Source organism: Anastrepha ludens, chromosome 2 (assembly GCF_028408465.1).
Source record: "Anastrepha ludens isolate Willacy chromosome 2, idAnaLude1.1, whole genome shotgun sequence".
Taxonomy (NCBI): domain Eukaryota; kingdom Metazoa; phylum Arthropoda; class Insecta; order Diptera; family Tephritidae; genus Anastrepha; species Anastrepha ludens.
Window position 1 is genome coordinate 22,609,578 of NC_071498.1, and position 25,457 is coordinate 22,635,034.

General features: G+C 40.5%; 1 protein-coding gene across 1 annotated transcript in view; it reads left to right on the plus strand.

The window, feature by feature from the left end:
• The window catches only part of LOC128864996 (glutamate [NMDA] receptor subunit 1), a 58,255-nt gene extending 34,101 nt beyond the window's left edge, over positions 1-24,154 (plus strand). The window contains exons 4-14 of the mRNA XM_054104834.1: positions 7,074-7,298; positions 7,432-7,634; positions 7,751-7,916; positions 11,545-11,650; positions 11,790-11,950; positions 12,048-12,264; positions 16,033-16,450; positions 16,827-17,255; positions 17,313-17,485; positions 17,560-17,813; positions 17,878-24,154. Coding sequence (XP_053960809.1) covers positions 7,074-7,298; positions 7,432-7,634; positions 7,751-7,916; positions 11,545-11,650; positions 11,790-11,950; positions 12,048-12,264; positions 16,033-16,450; positions 16,827-17,255; positions 17,313-17,485; positions 17,560-17,813; positions 17,878-18,210 — 2,685 coding nt within the window. The 3' untranslated portion in view covers positions 18,211-24,154. The remainder of the gene's footprint in view (positions 1-7,073; positions 7,299-7,431; positions 7,635-7,750; positions 7,917-11,544; positions 11,651-11,789; positions 11,951-12,047; positions 12,265-16,032; positions 16,451-16,826; positions 17,256-17,312; positions 17,486-17,559; positions 17,814-17,877) is intronic.
• Positions 24,155-25,457: the final 1,303 nt, after the last annotated feature.

The following is a 25,457-nucleotide window of genomic DNA, read 5'->3' on the forward strand; positions in this document are numbered from 1 at the left end:
AGTAGCAGTGAAGTAGTTGATTAGCTTTTTTGTTTTTCTATTTGTTTGGTCTCTACCCTACCAAATTTTGTTTAAATTACTCACAAAGAGCCATAGATTTCATAATAAATTTCTGTATCCAGAGGCAGAGAAAAACCACTTTTATTGCATTTTATATTCATAGGAAGACGATTTGAGAAAGATAGCATTAGAGGAAGCCTTACATATTTTGCATAAAATTTTTCCGTATAAATCATAAAAAAAAAATGTATTTAGATGTATTGCCTTTGTTTAATCTTTTGACAATCTTAAGAAAAAAGATCACTAATATATTACTACTATAATAACTAAACACTATGGAGATCCTATTTGTCTAGAGAGATCCTATTTGCCTATTGCACGACAGGCGGTTCTACGTTACCGGAACAACCCGAAGTTATATCGCAAAGACTGTCACTCCAGCAACATTTCTCTCCATTTATGGGTAATGTTAATGCTCTCACAACCACAACAACAAACACTTTATCAGTTTACAACCTCTTCCCTCCTCTCGACCAATTTGTTGATGCTGTTTCGTCAAAAATCGTCTGGTCTGGTGTCAAAGAAGTTGTTGAGCCAGTTTCTAGGGCTTCTTTGTTATCGAAGTTAACGCCCTTCATACGGTTTGACAGGTAGCGGAAAAAATGGTAATCGGTCGGAGCAAGGTCCGGAGAATACGACGGATGCTCAAGGACCTCCCATTCGAGCTCTTGGAGTGTGGCTTTGACGACTTGTACAACATGGCGCCTGGCGTGGTCGTGAAGGGTCTTTAAGGTCTTTTCAGTCGAATAGCCTCATTCGCGCGGTGTGGCGGGAAAAATGTAGAGCTGCCTGTTGACCGTGGCATTCTTTTCGAACAGTTTCGAGTGCACCATGCCCCCCCAGTCCCACCAAACAAATGAATATCTTTGGATTAATATCCGGCTTGACTACCGGTTTTGGCGTACCTCCTGGAGCCACCCACTTTCTTTTCTTCTTATTGATGTATTGGCACGATTTTTCATCGCCCGTGACGATTCGGTACAAAATGAAGTGGCGCTGAGAAGCAATTTGAAGGCGACTTTCCAGGCTTCCAGCCTTTTTCGGTAAATCCCATTGAATCAAGGTGATTGAAAATCGTTTTATGATCGCAGTTCATTTTTTCCGCCAATTCACTACTGGTTTGGCGACCGTTTTCCGTTCAAAATGTGATTTGAGAAATTCTTCATCGAATTCAGAAGGCCTTCCACTGCGGGACGTGTCAAAATCCCAATTTGTGTACTTTGCAAACCATTTCCGTGCTGTAGACTCCCCTTTGACACTTTCTCCATACACGTCGCAAATGTGCCGGGCTCCTTCGGCAGCTTTTTGACCTCGATGAAAAGCCAAGAAGAGCAGGTGTCGAAAATGTTAATTTTTTTCTCCTGGGTATTCTAATTCTAAGCCTCAAAACTAATAAAAAAATACAATAAATAATTCAAAAATAAAATTAACACAGTTTTGTAGAGCAGAAGCAGTTCTATCGAATGAATAATTTTTGCCAAACAACAAACAAATCGTTGTAAAATAAAAGAAAATATAAAAACGCTATAAACTTATTCCCCAATACTTTTTTGCTACAATTATCATCAAAAGGATTTAGTTGTTTCCGTTTTTTTTTAATGCATTTTTTTTTTTAATAAATGAAATAATGAGAATTTGTTTTAATGAAAAAATAATTTCTTTGCTTTCTAGTTTGACGTTAATTTCTAGTGTACAAAATATTGTTGTTGGCCTACTGCAAGGCGAATCTATTAAAGGAGGCAGACCCGACGAGAGGGGGGGGATCGGGTACTTTTTCCCCCGGGCCCGGAGTTCTCAGAGGGGCCCGGACTCGAGATTATACGTATTTACATGAATTAGACATTATTGGAAAGGGCCCGCATTTGCAATTTTCCCCCGGGGCCCGGATATGCTCTCTACGGCCCTGAAAGGAGGTGTTGGTAAATCAGCTGATTTGTTTTTTTTCCTTTCGCTGTGGCCATGTAGCTGTCAGCACAGAATAAAACAAGGCAACTTAATTTTTTGTTTTCTACTTCGCCAATACTTTGTTTTGACAATCAAACGTACAAAACATTGTTATTGGTCTGCCATCACCTTCAATAAATGCGTCTCGTCTAGTGCCACGATCTTTAATGAATTCGCCTTGGGCTTACTGCTATCACCGCTTTGATGATTACCAAGGCGAATCTATTAAAGGGGGTATCCATAAATCAGCTGTCTTATTTTTTCTTTCGCCGTTTCCATGTGGCTGTCAGCGCTGAATGAAACAAGGCGAATCCATTCTTTGCTTTCTACTTTGCCAATACTTTGTTTTGACAATCAAACGTAACAAAACATTGTTGTTGCTCTTATGCCACCACCTTCAATAAAGGCGCCTTGCCTAGTGCCACGATCTTTAATGAATTCGCCTTGGGTTTGTTGTTGTTGTTCTTGTTGAGGTGGTTGAACATTTCTGAGCTGAAAATGCTCCTAATTAGTGACCAGCACCATTTTACTACCACTATCTCGTGTGAAGATGATGTTGTTATTTTTTTTTTTTTTTTTTTTTTTTTTTTTTTGTTTCCAAGTCAGATCCATTTAGTGAGGTCCAAGTATAGCAGCAAATCCTTTATCTCTATGTCTGAGATTTCTTTAATTTGCTGTAAGAAAGGCATACCGAAGGATCGGAGTCGTGCCCTGGCTAGTCCCGGACATTCACATAAATAGTGGAACAGACTCTCCTTCGCCCCTTCCGATTGACAGCTTCTACAGATAGGATTGAAGGGTAGATTGAGTCTAGCTGCATGATCCCCTACTTTCCAATGTCCTGTAAGGGTTGCAGTGATACGTGAAATGTTTGGCCGAGAACATCCTAGCAGGTCATTCGTCCTTTGGATTTTGTATGACGGCCATGTGTTTTTTGTTGTAATACATGTAGGTATTTGCTTCCATCTTCTTTCGGCTAAAGCATGATAGTATGAAGCAATGGATGCTTTTAGTGTGTTCAGTGGGGTGGAGACTGCCACCGCCTCTGCTATGTCTAGTGTCGAGCTATTTCTTGCTAGCTCATCCTCTATCTCATTGCCCCGTATGCCCCTATGACCGGGAACACATATCAGAGTAATTTCGAGCCAATGGCTGAGCAGTTTCAGCTCCTCTCTACACTGTAAGACCAGTTTGGATGAAATGTAGTTAGAGTCTAAGGCCTTAATAGCTGCTTGACTGTCTGAGAAGATAGCTACTCTTGCACCAACTTCCTTGTAGAGTTCTAGGGATTTGCATGCTTCTCTGATCGCTAAAAGTTCTGCCTGGAACACGGTGGCATAATCAGGAAGACGAATTGATTGAGATAGGTTGAGTGGCTCCGAATGGAAGCCAGCTCCCACACCACAGCTCATCTTAGAACCATCGGTATAAATTTCGATATCGTGTCTTCCAATCACCTCTCCTTTGCTCCACTCGGCTCTCGGTGGAAAGCGTACCGTAAAGCCTTTCTTAAAGTTGAGGTCGGGGACTGTGTAGTCTGATCCGTTCGTGAGCAGCGGGGTTCCCTGTAGGAGGATCTTACTGTGACCGTGCGGCCTTGTTGTCCAGTTTCCTATGTCTCTGAGTCTCACCGCGCTGCAAATAGCTATTGTTTTAATGTGTAAATCTAATGGCAATAGATGTGTTAGTACATTGAGCGCTTCAGTAGGACTGGTGCTAAGCGCTCCTGTAGTTAGGATACACGCTGTTCTTTGTATCTTGTTCAGCTTAGTTTTGTTGTATTTCCTTTCTGTTGCAGGCCACCAAACTATCGCACTTACAACCTCATGAAGAGCTGTCTCTGTGGATTTTCCTTTGAGATAGGCATGTTGAGATGGTGAAATCGTTGAGTCTGTAATCTTTTCCCTGATATATACATCCAACAATCGCTCTAGAGTTTTGAGGATGAAGGAGGATAGGCTGATGGGTCTGAAATCTTTCGCTGTATCATGACCGCGTCTACCAGCTTTAGGGATAAATATCACTCTTACCCTCCGCCAGCTCTTTGGTATGTGCCCTAGCATAAGGCTTTTCCTGAAAAAGACCTCCAGCCAAGGAATCGTCGTTTCTCGAGTGTTCCACAGCATGGCTGGGAATATCCCATCTGGACCGGCTGCCTTATATGGTTCAAAGTTTTTTATCGCCCATAATATTCTATCTTGGGATACGATGTGGTTGATTATAATGGGTGATAGTTTGGATGTTTGAACACTGTCAGTATTGTTCTCAATATATTCAGTGTTGCCTGGGAAGTGTGTATTTACCAGATGTTCTAGTGTGTCGGCTGATGATTTTGTCCACTCTCCGTTGTCTTTCTTCAAGAAGGAAGGGCAGGAGTGTTCCTTGGATAGAAGCTTGCCTAGTCTGGCCGTATCTTTGGTCGATTCTATGGAACTACAAAAATCTCTCCAAGCCTCTGTCCGAGCCTCTTTGATTGCTTTCTTGTATTCCCTAAGGCAGTCTTTGTAGGGTTTGAAGTATTTGTGTTTGTAGCAGATATTGAAGATTTCTCTTGTCATTTTCCTGAGTTTACTTAGATCTTCATTCCACCAGGTAGGATAGGTTGTTTTGCCATATGTGGCGGGACATGAGGCTTCAAGTCCTTTCGTCAGGGAAGTTTCGAAAGCTCTTACTTTCTCATCTAGGTCTTCCCTTGATGTTATGGTTCTATTTAAGTTTTGAAGTTTAGACTGGGTCACTCTACGGAATGTATGCCAGTTTGTTCTTCTGGGATTTCTATATGGGAAAGGTTTCTCAAGCTTAAGATTGATATCGAAGTGGACCCAGCTGTGGTCTGAAAAGGATCTCTTGTCGGATACCCTCCAATTTGTGACTATTTGGGAATTATTATTTGTGCATAGGGTAATGTCTAAGACCTCTTCCCAGCCTGGAAAATTTGCCGAGCTCGGAAAAGTGAAGGTTGGGGTGGTCCCTACATTACATATGTCTAGGTTGGTGTTTAATAGGAATTCGAAAAATGACTCACCTCTTTCATTCGTCTCTGAACTGCCCCAAAGCTCGTTTCTGGCGTTTGCGTCGCAGCCCATCAATAGTTTGTCCGTGCTGTTCAATGTTGACAGGAATCGAGCCACTTCGTCTGGCGGCGCTGCTTTCCCATGTGGCATATACACCGATGCCAGGTATATCGCCGATTTCTGCAGCTCCACTTTCACCACCGTAAAATCGGGAGTGCTAAAATTAGAACACAGAAAAGCTTTTAAGTGTTTTTTAGTGATTATGCATGACCGTGGCTTACCGTCTGCTTTGTTGTAGAATATGTTGATGCTCTTGTTGTTTTGGAACCCCTTAATCTCGTTGTCTCTGACCCAGGGCTCCTGTATGAAACCGATGTCGATGCCCCCTTCCCTGAGGAAGACATCCAAGTTCTCTGTAGCACATTTCGAGTGCTGCAGATTCACCTGTATGGCTCTAGGCATCGGATTTATTGTTGTCTTCAGCTAGGTCGAGCTTTTCTAGTCTTTCTAGCTGTATGTTGTTGTCTGCGTCATCTGGGTCTTCCTCATTTTCATTGCTGTCTGCTTTGAAAATTTTCAGTTTGGCCTTTCTTAGACCAAACCGCATTTTGTTGTCGTGTTGTTTTAGTATTGGCAGGCACCCATCGTTAATCTCCAGAACGAATGACATGCTGCTCTTTTGCGGTTTTTCTGCCTTCACGATTGCCCAGTCGTCCATCGGCACCGCTGGGTTGTGTGACTTCAGGTACTTCAGCACTTCTGCACCGCTCAAGTCCATCACCGGCAGCCAAATGCGAGCGCGAGGAAGGCAGGGGATGTCCTTGGCCGGAATAAGCTTAAGTTTTAAGCCGTCCAGTGTGCTGCTGATCTCAGCAACACACCTTTCTAGGACAACCCTTGACCAGTCGTCGTCGCACTTGATAACCCTACAGCCGCGAAGTACTCCTGCAGAATCGAAGGAAGGGAGAGTTCCGCCCTGTGCTCCAACCACATGCTTGGCTAACACGAGCTTGGATAGTTTGGCCTCCACTTGCCCCCACTTTTGCAGGACCACTTTGCCGCTGTTTGTGGTCTCGTCGATCAGTGCATATAGGAGGTTATCCTTAACCACCTCACTGAACGGTCGTTGCTTTGTTTCTTCGATGCTGCTGGACACCTTAGGTCTCTTCGGTGCCTGGTCGATTACGTCCTGTGACCTGTTCCTTTTCATCGCATCGCCTTTTTTCTTGTTGTTGTCTTTAGGTTTGTTGGATAAGAAGTCTTCGTACTCCTTAACCACCTACTGGTATTTTAGTTTGTCGGCCGCGTCGCGCTCGTCAGTCGCTCCAGCGAGTTCATTTTTGGCAATCTTGCTTAGAATGAACCTCGCCTTCGTGTAGCGAGACTTCATGAGGGCACCCTCGGATTTGTGTTTTCTAGCGGCCTGACTCTCTCTCTCTGAGTGCCGTCCGCCGCCTTTTTCGAGGTTTGTGGTAGAACTTTTTGTTGTTGTTGTTGCTTGCTTAGTAAGGGTGTGCTATGGCTGGTACTTCCCTTACTCTTTGCTGACTCAGCCGTATCTTGGCTGGAGGCCAGCAGGGTATCCTCCTCGGAGGATGGTATTGTGTCGCAGCGCGGCACAAATTTTTTGTTCTGTTCGTTTTTTTGTGTGTTCATATTCATCTGTTTCTTACGGTTGCTTCGCCTGACTACGTCAAGCTCCACAACCCACGAGTATTTAGGGGAAGTAATGGGGTCCCCCGCGGCAGCGCCCCTTACCGCGGTAAGGCCACAGTTACTCTCGAAGGCGGCCAGGTATTCGAGAGGGAAACTCCGTTCGCGATGCACATGTTTTAATTCCCTGCACCATTCAGTCCTCGGCACGATTCCAAGCACACATTGACTTGGGAATGTTCGCCTTGGGTTTACTGCTATCACCGCTTTGATGATTACTAATTCGAGTTACTCTTCATACTTGAAGAATTTCATGAAATATCTCAGTTGTTTTTGTTTTTTTGAATACTATTTCTATTATCGCACATCTTATTTTCTTTTTGCCTGTCATTTGCTTCGCAGGTGTACGCTGTTGTTGTGTCGCATGAGCAAACTTCTGGCGACCTGTCACCGGCCGCCGTCAGCTACACGAGTGGCTTCTACCAGATACCTGTTATTGGTATATCCTCTCGCGATGCTGCCTTCTCCGATAAGAATATTCACGTTTCCTTTTTACGTACCGTGCCGCCGTATTACCATCAAGCGGATGTGTGGCTGGAAATTATGTTTCATTTTGGCTACACCAAGGTGAGTGAGAACGAAGGACACAACTCAATATCGCAGCTAAATATAATTTATCCCTTATTAAGCATAATTTGTATTGTTCCTTTTTGTCGTTGTTGTTGTTGTCCTGCATGGCGTTTTCGTTTGACGGTGTCAGGTGATCATAATACATAGTTCCGATACGGATGGGCGCGCGATACTGGGTCGCTTTCAAACCACATCACAGACAAATTACGATGACATCGATGTGCGCGCCACTGTTGAAATGATTGTGGAATTCGAGCCCAAACTGGACAGTTTCACTGAGCATTTGATCGACATGAAGACTGCACAATCGCGTGTATATCTGCTGTACGCCAGGTATGACAAAACTAGGCACTGCAATGAATAGGTGTAAAGAAAACAAAAATGTTATGGAACTTAAATCTTTCCGCCGTTTTATGTTAATATTTGCCCATTCAATTTATTTCATACAGCACCGAGGATGCACAAGTTATTTTCCGTGACGCTGCACTCTACAATATGACAGAGGCTGGCCATGCATGGATTGTGACCGAGCAGGCACTCCATGCCAATAATACGCCAGTGGGTGTCTTGGGTCTTGTGTTGGAGCATGCCAAGAGCGATAAGGGGCACATAAGGGTAAGCATAAGTAAACATATTTAAAACTTGCTACAATGGCGCTATGAAAGGCGTACTTGCATTACATACACACACACACACACACGCACATACAAACACATGATTTTTTGTTTTGCAACCAACAATTCAACCCTGCTTTCATTTTGTTGACGCGCGCATTAAAACTGTACACTCACCTGCAACGTCCTACACATACATGCACAACCAATTGCCCAAGGAGTCTTCAAAATATTATTAAAATTTCATGACACACGTGTTGCTGCTGCACTCAGAAATCTACGTCCCAGCAAGAAATGGCAGCCATTAAGAAGATGCGAATGTTACGAGGTTATGGGGTTTTAACCATCAAAGTATGCAACTTATTTTGCAACATTTCATTTTCATTTGACTTATTACATTTCATTAGAATTTTCGTGACCCTTGTTGGAAAATTTGAAACTTTGTTCTGTGATCGGTGATGGGCGGTGAATTTTTTGTTATGAATTCAATAAACAAAGTCGCATCTTTCACTTGATGCAAGACGCCATAAATACAACCTGGGAATGGTGTAGGAAAGAGGGACTATCAGTAAACACTTCCAAAACCACTATTGTCTCCTTTACCAGAAAATAAATGAAAGAGAGGTACCTCTAAAGGAAGAGGTTAAGTATCTAGGAACTATGCTGGAAAAAAACTCAACTTGGAAGCCCAACTCAACTCAGTAATAAAAAAGGCCACGAAAAACCTGTGGACAATAAAAGAACTTTTACTCTCAGAGTAAATCCTGAGGCCTGAGCCCTAAAATGACCTCCTGGTTCTACACGCAATTGGTAAGACATATCCTATTATACGACGCATTGGTATGGTGGACAAAAACCAATCAAATTACATCCCTATCAACACTGTGTAGACTACAAAGGCTGACGTGCCTAAGTATGGCAGGGGCTATGAGAACCACCACAACTGCTGGGATGGAAGTGTTTTTAAGTCTACCACTTAGCAATACAAGAGGAATCTGCTATGCAAGCACTCACCTTTCATATGAAGTAAAAATTTAAGATCTCACTGGACATCCCAATACCCTAAACAAGGTTTGGAATTGTGTCATTGAATTCTTGAAAAAAAAAAATTGTCCCCTGTCTACTGGCCAAATGTCAAAGATGGCATCAATAAAAGTATCTTCTAAGAATTATTCACTATCAACATGTAGGCGTTACTTTTGAAAGACTTTACATACTAAGTTGCTTGAATAATAAGAATAATACGCAGCAATAGAAGTAAAAGTGGTGCAAAAAAGCAAATTGGATAAATTTACAAAATTTCCGGTTCACTTGATTAGAGGCAATAATTTTTATGGCTTTAAGGCCGAGAACTTCGAGCCATATGGCCCCTTGGTGGTGTCATTGTTTGCAAAATTTATTCAAAGGTGTTTTTTTTTGGAATTTTTCATGCTTCCGATGTGGCGCTTGTGCTCTAAAATAGCCCTTCAAACGCAGGATTTGCTGACTGCAACATTTTCCATTTATTTAATTTTCTCTGTTGAAAGGGCAGAGTTTGATGCAATACTTTGGATTTTACGGGTTATCTTCGGTGTTTAAGCCATTTGTCTTTCTGCCTGCGTAGTTCTTACCATAGGAGTCACCTTATTTCACGTAACGATCCACAACATTTGGACTTCGACAAATCTTTTTGACAATTTGGCAATTTAAAAGTCCCTCTGAGGCCAAGATATCGATTTGTCCTTTTTCGCGATCTGCTAAACCTTTCTACTTTCCCACCTTATTAGAATTAAGAAGTTTTCGATCAAGCACAATGAATGCTTAAAAAATAAATCCCTTTACACAGCTTTAATACGCAAACTAGGAGGGAAGCTCTAGACATCCCGTGTATCAATGGACGAGGGGCATAAAAGATCGGAGAGATCCTAAAGACAGCTCCTTCTCAGACCACAGGTGCTAATGTTCAGTTTTGTACTACCAATTAAACTGTGTAAACCGTAGACGCACAAACATTTGAAAACATATTAAATAGCAATCTCTCTGGCATGACATACCCAATTTCAGCATTTCAACATGCTGCGTTATTGCTTAGCAGCAGACATAAAACACTTGCTCTTAAACAAACATTCCTAGGGGGAATACCCCTTAGAGTAACAGAAAGAGCTAAATATCTAGGACTTGTACTGGATAGAAAACTAAATTGGGTGCTCACAGTCACAGATAGAGGCTAATTCTAAAAAAATGGGTTTGAAATCCAGAATAATACATTGGTTCTACACAGCAGTTAGACCAATTCTCTACTATGGTATTGTAAAATGGTGGAATGGAAGGGAAAAGGCGTGGACATTAAAGTGTTGACAAGGTCTAAAGGCTCGCATCTATTTTTATAACCGGTCAATGGTGTACATCGAGAGCATTATATGACACATTAAACTTCCTTCCAGCAGACCAGCAGACAAGATATATCGACCGAAGAGCGGCAATAGGTTAGGTTAGTCAGGTTGCTTGTTTAACACAAGACACTCGGTGGCCCTAAGGCCCGTTGTGACACCTGTACTTGCATTGGCCAGAGCGCCTTGTGGACCCTGCAGTTAGTAGTCAGAGACCACCTTCCATTGGTTTCCGCGATTACGCTCGGGTCAATAGAGATGTAAAGGGTTTTTCAATTGGCGCGGGTCGATTTCGGCGCCCTGTGGCAGCCATTTTGTTTTGATGACATCTGTCAAATCTTTTGTTTATTATTCAGTTGTTTATGCCAAATCATCATGGCAAGTTACACGATTGAACAGCACGTTCAAATGATACAACTTTATTATCGAAATGAGTGTTAATTAACGCAAACGAAATTTTTCGCTAGACGTGGTGGCCCTTCCAATTTCTTATGGCCCATATTGAACCATATGGACCTAGACGACATGTGGTTCCAGCAGGACGGCGCTACGTGCCACACAGCAAACGCCATTTTATTCCATTTCAACATCTACCCGCCCTTATTGAAAAACCCTTTATAACTCGTTTAGAGGAATGCTTATGCCCGTCCTCTACCACTCGCTGAAGGTAAAGCTCAGAGCCTTTCTTGCACACTCATCCGCTCTTTCATTTCCCTCCACTCCAGAATCACTGGGAACCCAACAAAGTGTTGTGTTGTGTTGTTGGATGAACCAATAAATCAAGCACAATATTACAACTGCTGAAGTTTCACTGCTGCGAAATACCGTTAGGTGGAATAATATTTCGATGCATGTTTTTTTTCGAGCAAATTGCAGTCTGAACTTGAATTATCAAAAAAATCACGAGAGCGGTTGCTTTAATAACAATTTTCTTCCATAAAAATTCTTGTGGCTAATCAAGTGAACCGCACTGTAGTTTTATTATATTTGCCTTCAAATCTACATTGACATGTACGGTGTATGAGGGCGAAGAAAAAACTCATTAGTTGTTTCAAACTAAAATTAGCTCCCTTAACTGCTTATTTTCAATAATTGGCTGTAAAAAATTAGCTTCATATAAGAAGAAGGCCATCAAAATCGTGCGCTATTTTACGATTTTCCTACAGTGAAGATTACTACACACACACACACACATGTATCTTGCACATACATACGAAACATTTCATAACGGTCTGGTTTTCCACTTTGCCGTGCTTTTAGGACAGTGTTTATGTGCTCGCGTCTGCAATTAAGGAGATGATGTCCAATGAAACGATTACAGAGGCGCCAAAGGATTGCGGTGATTCGGGCGTTAATTGGGAGTCCGGTGAGGCTGTCAATGTTTACTTAAACTGAATTATTAACACACACACAAGCGAAGTTACACACACATTCAACACTTACATTTATGAGCTTTACTTAATTAGTTTTGTAATTTTCTCGCATCCTCATCTCGAACGGTGTAGGTAAACGTCTGTTTCAGTATCTGAAGACGCGCAATATTACGGGCGAAACGGGGCAGGTGGCCTTTGATGATAATGGGGATCGCATTTATGCCGGCTATGACGTAATCAACATACGCGAGAAGCAGAAGAAGCAAATTGTAGGCAAATTCTATTATGACACGGTAAGTGGAAAAGAAAACATTTTAAGCTCGTCTGTTATGGGTGTTATTGCATATACATTTCTCTACATATACATACATTTTCTCTTATTATTTTTAGGAAAAGGCTAAAATGCGCTTACGCATCAATGACAGTGAAATTTTGTGGCCTGGTAAAGAGAAGAAAAAACCTGAGGGCATAATGATTCCGACGCACTTAAAAATTTTAACCATCGAAGAGAAACCTTTCGTTTATACGCGTCGCCTCACAGAAGATGAAGTCAATTGCGACGAAGATGAAATCCCATGTCCACTATTCAATGCCACCAATGGCAGCGGTTGGTACAAATATTTGCAAATTTAGTTTTTCCAACGCCTTTTCCTTTTTCATATTGGGTAGTCGGAAAAGTCTTTTCGTATTTCTAATCAAACTTCAACTCATTTTTTTTATATTTATAATGAACTTTATTAAGCCAAATATGTACCATTTTGGTCGACCACCTTTTGCCATTTTTCTTCTAGAGACATTATTCCATCAGTGTAAAACTTTTCTGGTTTCTCGGCGAAAAACTGCGACAAGTAATTTTCACAGGCTTCTCTTGAAGCCAACTTTACTCCATTAAGGGAGTTCTACATTGACCGAAACAAATGGTAGTCCGATAGTACAAGGTCAGGGCTATATGGTGGATGCAACAAAACTTCCCAGCCAAGCTCTCCCAGTTTTTGCCAAGTCATCAAAGATGTGTGTGGCCTAGCGTTGTCCTGATGGAAGACGACGCCCTTTCTGCTGATCAGTTCTGGCCGGTTTTTCCGATTGCTTGCTTCAATCTCATCAGCTGTTGACAGTAAAGTGTAGAATCAATCGTACGCGCAGGCTGGAGCAGCTCATAGTGGATGATTCCTTTCCAATCCCACCAAACACACAGCATAACCTTTCGAGGCGTCAATTTTGGCTTTGCGACCATTTGTTGAGCTTCACCACCCTTGCATCATGATCTTTTTCGCACATTATTGTCGTATTTGATCCACTTTTCGTCTCCTGTTACCATTCGCTTCAGAAATGGTTCGATTTCATTTCGTTTCAGCAAAGAATCGCAGATGTTAATTCGGTCCATTAAATTTTTTGCAGACAATTCATGTGGTACCCAAACATCGAGCTTCTTTTTATAACCAGCCTTTTTTAAATGGTTCAAAACCATTTGATGATGAATGTTTAGTGCCTTGGCGATGTCATGGCAGCTTATGTGACGGTCCTGGTCAATCTTTTCCATAATTTCATCGACTTTTTCAACGATAGGTCGACCGGAGCGAGGTGCATCTTTCACATCGAAATTTCCAGAACGGAAGCGAGCGAACCATTGTTGTGCTACACGAACTGATACAGCATCGCCTCCATAAACTGCACAAAATTCATTTCAAATTCAAATTTTATACAAAAATTTCAAAATATAGCGAATTTCTTCATTATTTTCACTCATTTTTTAACAGCTATAACTTTTTTTCAACTTCTCCGAATTTAATTTTTTTTGCTTAAATGAAGTTTAAAATGTCACCTTTCTAACACCATATGATATGACACAATGTGATTGGTGGCACTGGAGATAGATGGCTCCAACGACATCTATTGACAAAATACGAAAAGACTTTTTCGACTACCCAATATAATAAACTCACTTCAACTAAAATAAAAATGATAAGTTCCTGAAATGATAGTTCCTAACGCATTTTCCCCAACTAAGCAGTCGTCCGTTCCACTGTTTTTTTTATGTTATGACAAAATAGACCCGACTATCACCCAAACAGACCGAAACGCATGTCTTTGTTGGAGCACTGCCCCAGGCTTTCAAAGAAAGGAACACTCAGTGACCTTTATCGTCTAATCGGCCAATCCCAGACATTTACAGAGAATGTCTCCTTCTCCGAAATGTTCCAACAGTTTCTGCAATGGGGGTTATATGTGTGGCGATCGTACAATGGCCGCTAAACACAGTCACAAGCAATATGTGTGACCTGCGTAAATTGTGCTGGGGCCAAAGGGTTTTCAAAATAGCAATTCAGTCTACCCCTTCCTCATCAGCAATTTCTCTCTATGTTCCCATGTCCTGGAACCAAGATCAGAGAAATGTTACCTGCACACCCAAGCAATTTGATCTCCTCTTTACAGGAGTTTACTGGTTTGGAACTGCACCAAGGCGGCGTCAGAGCCTTGATCGCAGCTTGATTATTGATTATCGGAAAAAATGTTAATATCTCCTTCGCGTCCGCATTCCCTAAGCATTCTGCATGCCTGCAGGATCGTAAAGACTTTTGTCTGAAAGAGAGAGAGCTTTAGTTTCATGAAGTTTCACGGCGACATTTTTCGTGTTACATAGTGAAACCAAGACTCCAGTTATTCTACCAAATTTGGTGTATTGCATTGGTTTAATACCACAATTTTTCATCAAAAATGCTTCGGATAATTCAAAAGTTATAAATATGATCCTTATTACTACCCTAAATGGTATTAATTCATAGCCCTATTTTTTCTCATATACACTCCGTTACATAATTACAAGCACACCGCAATATTTTTTTTTTTGTCAAATGTTGCGCGAAAAATTCTACGCCGTATTCTTGGACCGATCACGTCAACTTTAGCCACGTTACAACGATGAATGCCTCGCCGAGCTAAACGACTTCCACATCACCGAGTACATCAAGGCTCAGTATCTTAAGTGGGCTCAACATGTTCTGAGGATGGACCCAAACGAAACTGCAAAACAGATTTACAATAGTGTGGCCTCAGGAAAACCTTGGTTGCTACAGTTAATGACGACGACAAGATCTTTTGACCGGAAAACTGGAGGATGTCTGCAAAGGAGCGACGAGATTCTTGGTCGTAGTTTTTGAGGGAGGCCAAGTTTCAATCCGGATCGTCATGTCAACAATGATGATGATTCATGGTGCAACAAAAACCTTGCAACGCAAAGTGTCAAACTTTGGAAAAATTTCAAAATTTCATCAAAACTTTCTTCTTTTTAACCAGAATTTTTAGACTTTTTATGGGAATATTCTATTAATACTAGTATAATAAAAGTGCTGACGGTGCTAGGCTTTTTCTGCCATATAAAATAATTCGAGCATAAACTTTCTGTGAAAGAAAATACGTGGTGCCGCGCGAAAAAAAAGTGAAAAATCGACGTTAGTTTGTAGCCACTTAGAACTTGCACTTTGTTTTACTGAAATTTCATGGGCTATAAAACTGCTACCCAAAAAAAATTCTGGTTAAAAAGATGAAACTTTTGATGAAATTTCGAAAAATGAAATAAAGTTTTTGCTGTAGTACGAACTATATTTTTTATAAAAAAAAGTGGTATGCTTATAATTTTCAAACAGGGTGTATGAGTGAACAAATCGTAGCCGTACGAACTAATAGTGGTTAGGACAACTAGAACAAAAATAATTAAACTTTAAAACTTCTTTACTTGTTTCTAATTGAAATCTGAATTTTCTCATTTGTTAGCTGCATTTAACGATGATTCCTCTCTTTCTTCCCAAAAAAAATTCTGGTTAAAAAGATGAAACTTTTGATGAAATTTCGAAAAATGAAATAAAGTTTTTGCTGTAGTACGAACTATATTTTTTATAAAAAAAAGTGGTATGCTTATAATTTTCAAACAGGGTGTATGAGTGAACAAATCGTAGCCGTACGAACTAATAGTGGTTAGGACAACTAGAACAAAAATAATTAAACTTTAAAACTTCTTTACTTGTTTCTAATTGAAATCTGAATTTTCTCATTTGTTAGCTGCATTTAACGATGATTCCTCTCTTTCTTCCCAAAAAAAATTCTGGTTAAAAAGATGAAACTTTTGATGAAATTTCGAAAAATGAAATAAAGTTTTTGCTGTAGTACGAACTATATTTTTTATAAAAAAAAGTGGTATGCTTATAATTTTCAAACAGGGTGTATGAGTGAACAAATCGTAGCCGTACGAACTAATAGTGGTTAGGACAACTAGAACAAAAATAATTAAACTTTAAAACTTCTTTACTTGTTTCTAATTGAAATCTGAATTTTCTCATTTGTTAGCTGCATTTAACGATGATTCCTCTCTTTCTTCCAGAGAACGAGAATTGCTGTCGCGGCTATTGCATCGATCTACTCAACGCTCTGTCGCATCGTATTAACTTCACTTTCGATTTGGCACTTTCGCCGGATGGGCAATTCGGTCATTACACCTTGAAAAATGTGAGCTCGTCGACTTCGGGTGCGATAACGTCGCGTAAAGAATGGAGCGGTCTGATTGGGGAATTGGTGAATGAACGTGCCGACATGGCGATGCCACTCACCATTAATCCAGAGCGTGCCGAATTTATTGAGTTCTCGAAACCGTTCAAATATCAAGGCATCACAATACTCGAAAAGAAACCGTCACGTTCAAGTACTTTGGTGTCATTTCTGCAGCCATTTAGCAACACGCTATGGATATTGGTAATGGTATCTGTACATGTAGTCGCGCTGGTCCTATATCTGCTCGATAGGTAAGTAGGGCTGTGCAACCCCGATCCTATCCAAGATCAGTTCTCATACAAGTCAAATACATACATCTACTATAAGTAAAGGAAATATGTTGAAAACTCTAGTGATCAATGAGAATTGATCTTTCGACTATTGCACCCTTTCCCCAAACAACAACAAAACTAAATAAATAAACGCTCATAAAATATTAATAACTAACAAACACAAAAACCAAATATCGATCGCCGCTCATCGATCGCATGCCGCAGCACACTTTGCATTTCATCTCCCCAATATCCCCTCTCGTAGATTTCACACTGTGATTCTCATACAACCAGGTAAATAACAATACTGCAACCACGCTTTCTTTGGCGATTTTTCGTTCTGCCTTTTCCACAGGTTCTCACCATTTGGGCGTTTCAAACTCTCGCACACAGACAGCAATGAAGAAAAGGCATTGAATTTGAGTTCTGCCATCTGGTTTGCCTGGGGAGTGCTTTTGAATAGCGGCATTGGCGAAGGAACGCCGCGAAGCTTTTCGGCGCGTGTGCTGGGTATGTTCTGGGCTGGCTTTGCGATGATCATTGTCGCCTCGTACACTGCCAATCTGGCTGCTTTCCTCGTGCTGGAGCGTCCAAAGACGAAACTGAGTGGCATCAATGATGCGCGCCTAAGGAATACAATGGAGAATTTGACCTGTGCCACCGTTAAGGGTTCATCCGTGGACATGTATTTTCGGCGACAAGTAGAGTTGTCTAATATGTACCGGACTATGGAGGCAAACAATTATGATACGGCAGAGCAGGCCATACAGGATGTGAAAAAAGGGTAAGGATGATGGGAGCATAAAAAAAGCAGTTTAAAAAAATTTCTTATTTTGAAAAGGAAATTAATGGCTTTCATTTGGGACTCTTCACGCCTGGAGTATGAAGCATCCAAAGATTGTGAATTAGTTACCGCGGGTGAATTATTCGGGCGTAGCGGATATGGCATTGGCTTACAGAAGGGTTCCCCTTGGACTGATGCGGTTACGCTTGCAATTTTGGAGTTCCATGAGAGTAAGTGGCCGTTCAGTGAACGGAAAGTGAATAAGGGGATTTATAAATATATACCCATACATATTTATGCATAGGTGGCTTTATGGAGGCGCTCGACAAGCACTGGATATTCCACGGCAACGCTCAGCAATGCGAACTCTTCGAAAAGACACCCAATACGCTGGGACTACAGAACATGGCTGGCGTATTCATTTTAGTCGCTGCTGGCGTTGCCGGTGGTGTGGGACTCATCATAGTTGAGGTTATCTATAAGAAGCATCAAGTAAAGAAGCAAAAACGATTGGACATAGCGCGTCACGCAGCAGACAAGTGGCGCGGAACCATAGAGGTAGCAGTTGTCACTGGCAATTGCGAATCAATGAATAAATTTCTTCTTTTTTATCTCTTTGCAGAAACGCAAGACCTTACGTGCATCGCTCGCCATGCAGCGGCAATACAATGTCGGCCTGAATGCCAATCCGGGCACCATCAGTTTCGCCGTCGACAAGCGTCGCTACCCTCGTTTGGGCCCGCGCGCACCCGAACAAGCCTGGAAGAGCGATGCGGATATTTTGCGCAGCCGACGCTACTTGGATGAGGCCACCAAAGGCGGCCATTCGGCAGCTATTCATGTGCCAATGCTAGGAAAAATGCGTTCGCCAGGCAATATATTGCCACCGCCCAACATATTGCCACCACGTTACTCGCCGGGATATACCAGTAACGTCTCACATTTGGTAGTCTAGGAAGAATCCAATACAAGAAGCACTTTCGCTTGCCTCGTTTAGGCAGAGTCTAAAATATGAAACAAAATTATACAAAATGGGATATGTGTGAAATTGATTAAAATATTAGGCGTCCCTTTAAGGCCGCCTACTTTGAATTTATCAGCTCTTTTGTATCGCACATGCAACGTTTAGATTTATACAGCCACAACGCATAGACGTTTTGCGAGATATTTGGGAGCCTTTGGGAAATGCTGTGAGAAGGTTCACAGAATTGATCTTGCAGGAACTGACAGTTAATGGTGATGTTTCGAAGAGTTCCATTTTCTCTTATTAGACTCAGCTTCAACTTAATTGTATAGACAGCAAACAGAGTTGGCGCATCTGGGGCGCAGAGAATCCAGTGAAGACAGAGATACTTAGACCAAAAATTATTATCTGACTTAACGTCCGATCATGAGACAGGTGCACATTTTGGTCTGGCAGAGAGAATGGGGCCGATAAACAACTTTGAACATGAACATGAAGCTCCCCCAAGGCAGCCGCAGACCTGGCAGACCATCTAACACGTGGAGGCGACTAGTAGAAACAGAAGTGCAACAAGCAGGCCGCTCCTGGCGGCAAATAAAATTCCTAGCTTCTAATAGATTTAACTTTAACTTGTTTATTGAGGCCCTTTGTTCCACCTAGGAACCACGGGAAAATATATATACAGTAGGGAGCAAAAGTGTTTCCATAGTTGACATTCTCAACTTTGTGGGCCAATAAAATGCAAACGAAAGAAGCAAATCAAAAAAACTTTTTGTAATAATAATATGTCTTTAATTCTTAACAAATTGCCGTATATGATAAAAACAAAACAGAATCAGTAAAATATTCAAACAAAAAAAACCAAAACAACTCGCATGTGTACAATTTTGCACCTTTAGTGAACAAAATGAAATATGATATGAAATTAATATTTTGTCCACAGACCCTTATTAGCTATTACACCTTTCATTCAGTTTGGCATACTCTCGGCCAACTTCTATGTTTTCTTTTGGAATTCGGTTCCACTCCAGTTCTACACGCTTCCAAAGATCGTCTAGGTTGGATGGCGCTGATTGATATTGCCCGAGCCGTCGCTTCACGATTGACCACAGGTTCTCAATCGGATTGAGGCCGGGACTTTGAGCTGGCCACTTCATCAACTTAAAATTTTGGCTTTTTAATCATTCGCGGACAATTTTGGCAGTGTGCTTCGGGTCCCCATCTTGTTGAAAAGTAATTTCCTCTTCGGGATATGCACACTTGTCCAGAAAATTTGATAGTTGGGTTTGCAAAATATTGAGGTAGTCTTCTTTTAACATTATACCATCAATTTTTTGTAATGGTCCAATGTGCCACCAAGTAAATCATCCCCACACTTTGACATTGCCGCCTCCATGCTTGACGGTTTGCTTCACATGGTGTTTTTGAAGCTTGTCGCCGGGCCTATGCCAATAGTATTGCTTGCCATCCGACTGAAAATGGTTGAACTTGGATTCATCTGACCAGATAACACGTTTCCAGTCATCTAGAGTCCAGTTTCTGTGTTCCCGGGCAAATTTCAATCGAGCCTTGACATTCTTCTCGGATAAAGCTGGTTTATTTTTTTTCACCCTTGCCACATATCCAATCTTAGCCAGTGCTCTTCTAGCTGTCCACCGACTCACGTCTTTTCCTATGCCCATAGATGCCTTCTTTGGTGTTAGGAACTTATCAGATCTCATTTTCGACATCATTAGTCTGGCGTCAGAGCTTTTAAGAGGCGTTTACGGCCTTTAATAATGTTTTTGGGTGCAACATTTCGTCTTTTTTGGACCTTGGACACCGCTGAATGGGAAATTTTAAGCTGATCTGCAATAGCACGAGTCGAGCAGCCACTTTCAGTTAGGCTAATAATACTATTTTCGACATCAGACGAAAGCTTGTTCATTTTTTCGCGGTACTTTATAGACTAATTGCTAAAATCAACAAATCTGTTTCGAATAATAAGAAACACGTGATTTTCTGGATCATATAAGGGAATAATGAACAAACAAAACATATAATGGTAAAACTGCATGTCTATTACTGAAAAGAGAATTAAGAAATCAAACAAAAGTAAGAATAACGGAAGGTGCAAAATTGTACACATGGGAGTTGTTTTGGTTTTTTTTGTTTGAATATTTTACTGATTCTGTTTTGTTTTTATCATATACCGCAATTTGTTGAAGTTTAAAGACATATTATTACAACAAAAAGTTTTTTTGATTTGCTTCATTCGTTTGCACTTTATTGGCCCACAAAGTTGATAATGTTAACTATGGAAACACTTTTGCTCCCTACTGTATATATGAAGCTCCTACGGGACGAGGATAATCGGCCACATTGCAAACGCAGAAATGGAATTGGATGGAAGTTATTTCACATTGCTTGTCATAAAGACGCAGTTGAATTTTTGTTTGCAGTTTTTGGAAAAAAATAGATGTAAACCAACAAGGAACGATTCCTAAACTGAAAGAAACCAAATGAAAAAGAACATGAGGACTTTCTAAATAAAGCTGGAGTGTTTTTGGATGTTTCAAAATAGACGGTCTTAATGGGACAACTACTAGCATAGTTTTAAGTATACAGTTGTACGAGTATAAGGCGTATTTTTACTACAAAATCTGGGCATTGTTACAGCCTGGAACGTAAGCTGATAATGCAACGACATTTAAACCTTATGAATTAGGAAAAACAGGCGCATTAGACAGAACCAAATCTCGAATTTTTTTACCCACCAAAGCAAAGGAAATTTATGAAAGACGTAACTCTAAATACTATACTATACTTTCAATAAAAAACAAAAAAAAATACTATATGTAAATTAAGCTCTATATCGTCTAGGCTATGCAGATTCATAGTCCGTGTATTTTCGTGTTTGAATCCACGAGTTATCGAAAACCTGATCAATTTAAATTTTGAATTTGAATCAAAGTCGTGACGAAATTATATGTTTTCGCGAGTACCGAATAATGCATATTAATTAGTTTAAAAATACATACAAGGTGGCGCAAAATTAATCACCCTATCGAAAGATAGATATTTTTACACATCGTCACTCATATTTGACACTTGTGAACTAGACAGCTACAGCATACAAACAGACAAGGAGTGCAGAGCCTAAAGGTCAACATCATTTTTTTCTATAGTAACGGCTGCCGTAGCCGAATGGGTTGGTGCGTGATTACCATTCGGAACTCAGAGAGAACGTAGGTTCGAAGAAAAGAAAGAAGAAAAAGTTTTTCTAATAGCAGTCGCCCCTCGGCAGGCAATGGCAAACCTCAGAGTGTAGTTACTTCTGCCATGAAAAAGCTCCTCATAAAAAATCCGTTGGGAGTCGGCTTGAAACTGTAGGTCCCGCCATTTGTGGAACAACATCAAGACGCACACCATAAAGTAGAAGGAGGAGCTCGGCAAAACACCAAAAAAGGTGTACGTTAAAATTATATACATAGGTATATATACATAAAAGTTATTAAAAAAAATTGGATGATTTTTTATTAATTAATCCATTACTCAAAATTACTTTTTGTATGTGGTATGTTGTATTCAAAAAGAAAATTGGATGGTTAATTTTGAGCCGCCTAGTTTATAAGTTTATACGAGTATACAAACCATTTTAGTTGAAGAAGGGATGGAAAGAATTTTATATCCAACTTCATAGGCGTTACTCGCGGCGTTGGTTCACTCGCTTGGGATACATTTAAGCTAAATTTGCTATTTGAGGTGTATTCGAACAAAAGATTAATCTAAAGGTTTTTTTAATAACTTGAAATATTAAAACTGTTAAGAATTTTAACTGTTAACTGTATGTATGTACATTAGGCGGCCTCAGCAAAAAGAAATTGGAGATCTACCACTGGAATTATAAGTTTTATTATTAATATTTTAAGACATCCGCCCAAAATATTTCGGAAAAATATTAAGACTTAGGTAAACTGGTCCAACTTGAAATGAAGTTGAAACATCAAGAAGTCGGTTTTATATATGTATGTATTGGGTCGGGGAATAAGTTCGTAGGCTTTTACCAAAAACTTTTATTTGAAGAAAAATCAATAATTATATCAGTAAGTTAATCAATTATATATTCGCCGTTGCTGTTTACAACCTCTCCCCACCTCTTGACCAATTTGTTGATGCCGTTCCGCTAAAAATCGTCTGGTCTGGTGTCAAACAAGTTGTTGAGCCAGTTTTTCAAGATCTCTGTGTTATCAAAGGTAACGCTCTTCATACGGCTTGACAGGGAGCGGAAAAGATGGTAATCGGCCTTTGCAAGGTCCGAAGAATATGGCGGATGCTCAAGGACCTCCCATTCGAGGTCTTGGAGTGCGACTTTGACGACTTGTGCAACATGGGGTCTGGCATTGTCGTGAATGAGTATGGTCGATCAGGTCTTTTCAGCCAAATAGCCTCATTCACGCGATGTAGCTGGGCAATGTAAAGCTGATTGTTGACCATGGCATTCATTTCGGGCATTTCTCAGTGCACCATGCCCTCCCAGTCCCACCAAACACATATCATGATCTTTTTTGGATGAAGATCCAGCTTGACTCTCAGCTTTGGCGTATCTCCTGGAGCCACCCACTCATGCTTTCTTTGCTTCTTATTGATGTATAGGCAGGATTCATCTCCCGTGACGATTTGGTACAAAAAGCGTTGTTTATTACCGATTGTTGCTTGATGGCGGGCGAGATGCTGAGAAGCAATTTGAAGGCGGCTTTCCTTGTTTTTTCGCTGAGCTCATGAGGCACCCAGGCTCCCAGGCTTTTCGGTAAATCCCATTGAATGAAGGTAATTGAGAGTCGTTTTCTGATCGCAGTTAATTTTTCCCCCCAATTCACGCCTTCAAAAGTGATTTGAGACGTTCTTCATCGCATTCAGATGGTCTTCCACTGCGGGACGTATCATCGACGTCAAGTCGCGATTTTTGTACTTTGCAAACCATTTCCGTGCTGTAGACTCCCCTATGACACCTTCTCTATACACGTCGCAAATGTGCCGGGTTGCTCCGGCAGCTTTTTGACCTCGATGAAAAGCCAAGAAGAGCAGGTGTCGAAAATGTTAATTTTTGCCTCCTGGGTATTCTATTTCTAAGCCTCAAAACTAATAAAAAATTAAATAATTCAAAAATAACAGTTTTATAGAGCAGAAAGAGTTCTATCGAATGAATACTTACCCTTTACCAAACAGCAAACAAATCGTTGTGAAATAAAAGAAAATATAAATACGCTATGAACTTATTCCCCAATCCAATAATTAGTTTTTAAACATATTTTTCGCCGAAAAAAAAATCACTTCGGATTATAAAAGTAGATACAGTTCACGTAAATTTTACTATTTTCCCAAAATTCGTTGATGAAAATCTTAGAATATTATAAATTTTATAATTTCATTGGAAAAACAGTACCAATCTTTTTCATATGGAGAATGAAGCATCCTAATGGACATATCGCACCCTAAATACAAAAGGGTCACAACTCAAAATTTTCCACACTCGAGCTTGACTTGTTTACAGTAGCACAGACAACAAACTATGTGACATATCACGCTGAAATTTGCCATGTAAGCTTATAACAGACCTACCAAGAAACAAAAAATTTATTTTTGCCATATGTCATCCGCGGACCGTTTTATTGATAACGTCTCGTTCATATTTGAGCAGAAGGAACATTTTGAGTTATGACCCTTTTGTATTTAGGGTGCGATATGTATGTAACTACTTTGTAATTCAGGGCGAGAAAACTAAACTTTGTTAAATTTAAGCGGAAATTGGGGTTATTTCAGATTACAAGGAAGTGAAAAACAAATTAATTTATAACTAGAATGCTGAAGTTAACAATTTTAAAACAGAAAAAGATATCTAAATCTGCAAATTTAATGAAATGTTGAAATAAATGTGCTTTGAGTGTCAAACAGTAGTGGAATAAATTTTAGTTTCATTTAAAAATATAGGTGGTATGTGTGCTTTATATTGCATAGTTGGTACAAGTGTCACAAGAACATCTGATTTGATTTGTTTTCTATCAATTTGATCTCTATATATCCCTACCAGAACAAACTTTAAGCTGTCAAACTAGATTTACATATGTTTAGTAAACCGGCACTCATAGCCGAGCCGAGGCGAAACCCATACTTAATTTTGACAACCGTTGACATATATTCGTCGCTTGTATATTCTCAGGGCATGACGTCGCAGCGAATTTGGAGTGTGAACTCTTGTATTCTATCATTCTTGTATTCATCATAGCCAGCTTATCACATAGGGGTGGCCAGATTTTTCTGAATACGCCAATTTATTTATTTACAGAGTTTAATTTGCTGTCTCACGGTCCGTAATTTGCAGTCCACTTCGTAATTCGCTCTTCCATTCGTAATCCACTCGATTCCCTTGTGAATAATGAAGAAATCCTAGTCTTAAATTATTATAATCTTAAATTTTAATCGGAGATTTATCGAAATTAGCTGTCAAACCAAAATTAACTGTTTTATGTGGTAAAACCATCCTCGCTAGCTGCGAAACTTGCTTGATAACTTTGTTGTTGCTTTCACATGAAAACTTGGCTTCAATTGCCTGAAATAAATATAATAAAAAAGAATATCGCTACTTAGACTTGGAAACACTGGCCTAAGCATATCGTTTATGAGCTAAGCGGCTATAAACAAAGTAGCTAAACCAACGCTTCATTGTTGTTGCTTTCACATATACATTTTTCGCTTCCGAGCAGTGGATTTCTCTAGCTAGCAGGGTAGTGTTGAATCGAAGGCGCGGCCGTTGTATAAAAAAAGGCGATTGGCGTATTATGGCGTTGAAACTCAACGTAATTGCATAACAGTTTCAAGGATATGTGGTAAGGAACAGCACGCTTATAGGACGCAGCTTGGCTGTCGCTGCAGATACATAAAGATCTGCCTCTCCATCTGTTTTCCACAACAAAGTTCATCGCTTCTTGAGCAGCATACACCTTCGCTTGAAACAAAGATACATGCATTCCAAGAGCAAAGTTCACTTTTGTCCCGCTGAATTCCACGTAGGCTCTAGACCCTGGAGCCATCCGTGAAAACGCGAAACCCGTGTTTGCCGGGCTCATTTTCTAAGTTTGATCATACTTGAGCCTCTGGCAGCACCACACTGTATCTCCTGTCAAGCACGACTCTGAATCTCTGAATGGCATGGAGTCAAAGGGTATGGCGAGGATCGTTGGATCTAAGTCCATACCTAC